Below are 6,739 nucleotides of genomic sequence, written 5' to 3'. Positions count from 1 at the left end.
AATCTGGAGGCTACGTCGGAGAAGCTGAAGTTTCCGACCGGTATTCATCCTCTCCGGCGAGTTCTTTGCAGAGCTCTGAGAGAGAGAGCCTTAGAGAGAGAAACTATGGTTAAGAATGAAAAGAACCGGCCTCTTTTTACTTTTATACAGGCTTGAACCGAACTGGTTCATTCAAACCGGTCTGGTTCACCCTTGGACCATGTGATTACACCGTCTGATCTAGGATTTTAGGAACTGGATCAATCCAACGTCCCTGATACGTTTGGATGATCCAGGATCCATGTTCCCTTGGGCCTGGGTTTCTTTTTTTCGTTTTCTTGTGTTTTTTGCTATGTGCACTGATTTTCTTGCTATTGGAACCCCTACATGCTTGTTTTTGTACTATAAAATTCCTAAAAAAAATTGTTCAATGTTTTCTTGTTATTTTCAATAATTTTTGATATGTTTTACAGGTTAATCTTGATGAAAAATACATGAAAATAATTTGCTTCTTATTAATTCAATCCTTTTCCTTTTTTAAAAACTTTGTTAAAAACTTCTAAAATTTTGTAAACTTCCTTGCAATTATTTTCGACATTTAAAATGTGCTTTTCCCTGATATCTTGGCATGTTAAAATTGATAAAAAAATATATGTGTAATTTTCTTGTGATTTTTGTGTTACTTCTTGTCATTTTTTTTAACTGTTTGCATGGTTTTGACCCTAAAATCTCACCATGATCTTTTGATCCTTGATATGTGAATTTGCAATGTGTATGCCTCTAATTTGGTGCTATTTTTTTACTGTTTTAAGGTTTGATTGGTGAGTTGCTTGTGTTACAAGTTATGTGGATATTATAGTATGTGAATAAATTGTGAAATAGGCTTATAATGAGTCATAATTTTTTAGAGCTTGATATTGCTTTGTAATTTTCATGTTGCGGCCGAAATAAACCTTTTGAAAAGCTTGTCATAACATGAGGATTATGGGACATGATCTTGCCTTGATATTATGGTGCATATTAGGCATATTTCACCACCTTTTTTGATTAAGTTTGTTTGCTTCTTGCTTGTTAATTTTGCAATTGTGCCTAGTATTTCTTTTGCTCATACTCTCTACCACTCTTTGCCTTATGCCACTAACCCTTTATTTCATGTTTCATACATCTCATAAGCATCCCATCTCCATTTCACTTCTTGCCATTTAAATTCATGCAAAAGTTAAAATGTAAAACCCTAGGAATTCTTGTACTTTATCTTACGCTTTTAAATTCTTGCAAGACCGTAGCATGTATCTAGGCCAATGATGTAAAGGACAATGGACTCTAATGATGTACATCGACACATGCACACACATCACATAGATATTTTTAGATGTATGTTTAGGATGGGTATGCTTAGATGTATGTTTAGGAGATTTGAAACTTAGAAAAAACTTTCTTTTCCAAAAAACATGAACAACATCACTCAAATCATTTTCTAAATAAACCTTGGGATCAAATCCCATTGAATTTTCCTTTTCTTTTCTTAAATAAAATCTTAATGAATTTTAATCACACTTTGACTTTCTTTTGCAAAATAACTAATTCAACCTCACAATTTCACAATCTTATGCCCTTGAGGCTTCTCTCCCTCATTCTTCAAAATTCCAATTTTCAAACTTAAAATCAACCAACAAAAACAAAAACATTTTTGGAAGAGAACTACGGTGGATTTGATCCCGAAAAAGGGTACGTAGGCAAGGAACCAATATTCCTTCCATTCAAATAAAATAAAAATTCAAACATCTTCTTCTCCCTCCAATTCTTCACTTAGAAAACTCTTAGGTGTAAATATCATTTTTTTCAAATAGCATTTAAAAATAAAGCGCGCCCGTAGAAACTAAAGACGGTTCCTATAGGATACTATAGTCGTTATGGGTGCCTAACACCTTCCCGTAGCGAAAACAACTCCCGGACCTCGATTCTCAAGGGTTTTGCTTATTTTTCCCTTCCCAAGAAAAAATGAGATATCAAAGGTTAAAAAGGTTCAAACTTAATCAATGTTTGACACCCAAAAACCAAGATAAAACATGATATAGCAAACAAAATACTCCATACGCCACTTATTTCTCAGGTTGACGAGGACAAAATTATATGGAAAGCGGAAAGGCACGGACGTTACTCTGTTCATAGTGCCTACAGGTTATGTGTATCAGAACTTATTGACTACTCTTATAACTGGCGGCCGGGGTATTGGGCTGGTATTTGGAATCTAAAAGTCCCACCGAAAGTCAAGAATTTAATTTGGCGGATGTGTCGTGGTTGCTTACCGACCCGTGTCCGTTTGTTGGACAAAGGTGTTACATGCCCCACTAATTGTGCTAGCTGCGACTCCACTCACGAAGATCTTTTACATGTTTTCTTTGATTGTCCTTTTGCTATACAGGTTTGGAATAGAACAGGTCCTTGGGGATCTGTGCAGCACGCCATTTCTATTACAGACTCAGCTACGGAAGCTATATTTTATCTGTTAGAGAATTTGTCTGTTGAATTAACACAACGTCTCGCATCTATAATATGGAGCATATGGAAACACCGCAATTCAGAGTGTGGGATGATGAAACAGAAACAAGCGTCAAGGTTGTCGAGCGTGCTATCAACATGGCTGCGGATTGGAAACTGGCTAATACTCTGGATGTTCTTGCTTCTAGTTCGAATCATCAACAAGCAACGGCCTCCACCTCCCAACAACATCGAACCACGTGGCAGCCTCCTGTGGCCGGAAGATATAAATGTAATATCGACGCGGCTTTCTCTCCGCAAGTCAACCGAACAGGTATTGGCATTTGTGTTCATGACGCGGAAGGTACGTTTGTTCTGGCCAAGACTGTGACATACCCTTGTAATGTTCAGGTGGATGTGGGTGAAGCTTTAGGGTTGCACTCCGCTTTGCAATGGTTGAGTGATATGCAGATTGACAATGTGGATTTTGAAACAGACTCTAAGTTGACAGCTGATGCTTTCCTTTCTACCAGGAACGACTTGTCCGAATTTGGCTGCATTATTTCCTCCTGTCGTTCTTTGTTCAATACTTTCTTTTCTAACTCTAGGGTGGAGTTTGTTAGGCGACAAGCCAACGTAGTTGCTCATGCTCTTGCAAGAGAGGCCATGTATTTAACTAGTCCCGCCGTTTATTTTGAAATACCAAATTGTATTGAAACTCTTATTATTAATGAAATGCTATAAGCATGTTCTCCCTAAAAAAAAAAAAGTACATCCGAGAGTTGCTCTCGAAAATATTACATGGTGTTTGAAATGAGAGAAAAGAGCATATAGAAATTACGCTAAATTATTGATTTGGTCTGATAATTAATTTATTGGTTTCATTTTAGTTCCTTAAATAATTATTGTTTCATTTAAATCCTTTAACTGTACTTTGGCATTTTTTTATTAAATTTCAACAAATGGTAAGAGTGGCAGTGGCGTAAATACATGGAAACTCAAGATGCAAAAAGAAATATTAAAAAAGGCAAGGTAGAGTAGAGTAATGATGATAAAAGAATAGAAGGATTGACATTTGATGGTGACAAGCACTGATCAATGTTAATTAGTACTACACTATCACTGTTTTAAGTTTAACTCAAACAGTTCCAGTTCCAGACACAGATAGCAAGAGCCTGAAACCGAATGGTTTGATGGTGCCTCAACAGCAAGTACTGTAGGAACCTAAAATACAGTGTAAGTACGATTTATGCATTGATGTGACGTTGTACCATCTCCTCTCTGAATTTAATTTAGAGCTATACTAATTTATATGCACTTTCTTCTAGTATTTTTCTTTGGAAAATATTACTAGTATTCTGATATTATAATCTTAATGTAAAATACAATATCTTTAAATATATGCAAGCTAATGCAAGCTATAGCTTTGTGGTTGCACGTAAATGGTATTCCATTCACACGAAAAATGCAAGTTATTTGTAGGACCAGGATTCTCAGCAGTCAAATAAATCCTGCAGTCACGCTGTCATTTAAATAACACAACTATTTTTTTTTTTTTCTACTCCCTTTAAATTTTATCATTAGAAAGAACATTCTAATTCATTGAGATCTAAGAAACGTATTTAGTCTCTCTAATAATTCATACAATTCATACTCAGACGAATTTAAATTTATTCCGTGAATATTTTATATTAAATGTTTTGAAGTCCACCAAATTATTTATTCATATTGTTCTTTTTCATAATAAATAAGGTAGAAATAAAATTTAACATTGTACTTATGAGTTCAATTTAGTTGAAAATGACATTGCATTATATATATAAAAATTGAGGTTTAAACTTTGAATTTTTCACTTTTTAAACTTAACAAATGAATTTCCACCATTAAACTATTTGATTAAAAAAATATAACATTTGATACAGTTAAAAATTGTTAAATATTTTTAATTTAAAAGACAAAAAATAGTATTTTTTTTCAATAAGGATGGAAGGTGTGTTGGTTATTTTTTTTCTTCGGGAGGAAGGTGTATTAGTTATACTATTGTTTGTTAAATAGAGATTTTGAAGGGACAAGCACGCATGATTACTCTCTAGGATGAGGGTGGCGATGGATGGATGGGTATAGTATAGGTTACGTTAAATCATTTTTGGCATCTTTAATGCATATTGCGTGCAACATCACCTATGAAATTTGCCTCAAAATAGAAAAATCTCAAATGTAGTTTAAGCAACACAGACACAGTGATCCCACAATACAATACCCACAATTATTATCATCAGTGCCGATTTGATGGATATGAATGAGCACGTATAGACTCTATTTGGTAAAGCCAAGAGGTTACCTTATACTCCCTCAGTTTTAAAATATAAACAAAATTCACTTTTTAGAAACCACATGCATCATTAAATGAAGGGTCTTGTTATCTTGTGCCCTTAGGGCACAAGATAAGGAAACCATAATTAAAAAAGTGAATTTTGTTTATATTTTAAAACGGATGGAGTAGCTTATAGCGGATTGCTTATAAGCTCGTCTGACAAAAAAACTAGGTTTGATAACGGTTTTTTACAACGAGCTTATAAACTATTTTTCAGAAGTTATTCCAAGTAGTGTTTGAGCTTATAACTTCTCACTTTTTCTTCCATTTTTACCCTTAATATTTCATTTAAATTCCATTTTTATCAATTACAATTTATTATAATATACTATGTAATAAATACTACTATCCCTTTTTTTTGGGGGGAAATATTCTGGTATCTTACTAGCCCTTGTTAATATATATACCAGCTGACCGTTTTTTTTTTACAAAAAATATATCTTCGTTTTTTCGGAACAATATGTCATTACTCTATTAGCGTTATTTTCTTTATTCTCTTGTCTTTCCTTGTAATTTTCTTTATGCAATACACCTTAAAAATAAAATTAACCCAGCAATATACTTTTAGTAGTCTCTTCAAAAAAAAATATACTTTCAGTAGTAATTTTCTTTATTCTCTAATTAATCTTTCAAAAATATAGCATTAGCTGTGTTACATTTTAATGAAATTATATTTTTCGTTATTTTCATCTAAATGAAATTACTTTACGTCCATTTATCATGCATAATAATAATAATAATAATAATAATAATAATAATAATAATAATAATAATAATAATAATAATAATAATAAGAATAATAATAATACTTTCCGGTATTTGTTTATTGTTACATTGAATCGTTTTATAAAGCAGAAACAATTAAATGAAAATAAATATAAAATAAAATTTAATTTAATATATAATACAAAGGATAGATTAAATTAACAAATTTAAAGTATTTTTTAAAGAAAATTTTAGATTATGAAATTACAAATACTTAAATATTATTATGAATTAAGAATACCCTTTATGTCATTTTACATTTATCAGCTAGTTGAACCGTTATTTTTACCAAACACTTCAGTTAGCTTATCAGCTATTAGTCATCAACTATCAGCTATCAGCTAAAACCTATCAGATAGCTTATCAGTTATCCGCTAATTTTACCAAATAGAGACATAGACACTTGTTATACCCTAATTTTGGACCTAAAAATACTTGTTCAATTCTTCATTTCTTGCATTATAAGTCATCTGATATGTCTCTGATCAATTGCATCTTTCTCTGCATTTTATTTCAATGATATTTGCAAAATTTGCATGCAAGGGTATTTTAGTCATTTCCTATGTCAAATGTCTCTCAGTCTCTCAAAATTTTGTTTGAGTCTTTTCAAGTAATTTGAATAAGTCTTTGTTTCATTCTATGTCGAAACCCTTGCCAAAAATTGCATTTGAAGTCATCTTGAGTCAGTTTTGCCCCTAAGGGCATTTTGGTCTTTTCATGTGTCAAAACCCTGTTTAAATCCTAAAAATTGTCTCTGAGTTTTTTTAATTTTGCTTGTATGAGTCTTTGATTCAATTTCTGTTAAAAATCCATCTTTAAATTCGCATCTGAGTCATTTTTAGTCGTTTTTAGCCCCAGGGGCATTTTGGTCATTTCACACAAAATTTCGGCAGAGAGAGGTTACTTTAAAGTACCTCATTTAGGCCATTGGTTCGTTTTAGTCCGTTTTGTCAAGTTTTAATCGTTTCACTTTACGTTATTTGCCGGTTACCAATTTTAATTCATTTTATTTTATTTTATTTTTTAAGTCCTAAATTTCTAAAATTTGCATTTTTGTCCATTTTTTGCCCAAGTCATAGTCCAGTGCCACATGTCAGTCTTTTATTTGTCCAAGAGTTAGTTACGCCACATGGCAGTTTG

General features: G+C 32.5%; 1 protein-coding gene across 1 annotated transcript; it reads left to right on the top strand.

Annotated features, from left to right (window-relative positions):
• The first annotated feature begins 2,535 nt into the window (after window positions 1-2,535).
• Window positions 2,536-3,204, top strand: LOC146950826 (uncharacterized). The gene has a single exon (XM_085748677.1). It carries the CDS (start codon window positions 2,536-2,538, stop codon window positions 3,202-3,204), a length of 669 nt encoding a protein of 222 aa, XP_085604803.1.
• Window positions 3,205-6,739: the final 3,535 nt, after the last annotated feature.

Source organism: Medicago sativa, chromosome 2, assembly GCF_051527215.1.
Source record: "Medicago sativa cultivar Bolivia chromosome 2, Bolivia_mono, whole genome shotgun sequence".
Taxonomy (NCBI): Eukaryota; Viridiplantae; Streptophyta; class Magnoliopsida; order Fabales; family Fabaceae; genus Medicago; species Medicago sativa.
The sequence above is the reverse complement of the archived record's forward strand: the minus strand, read 5'-3'. Positions and strand labels throughout refer to the sequence as shown.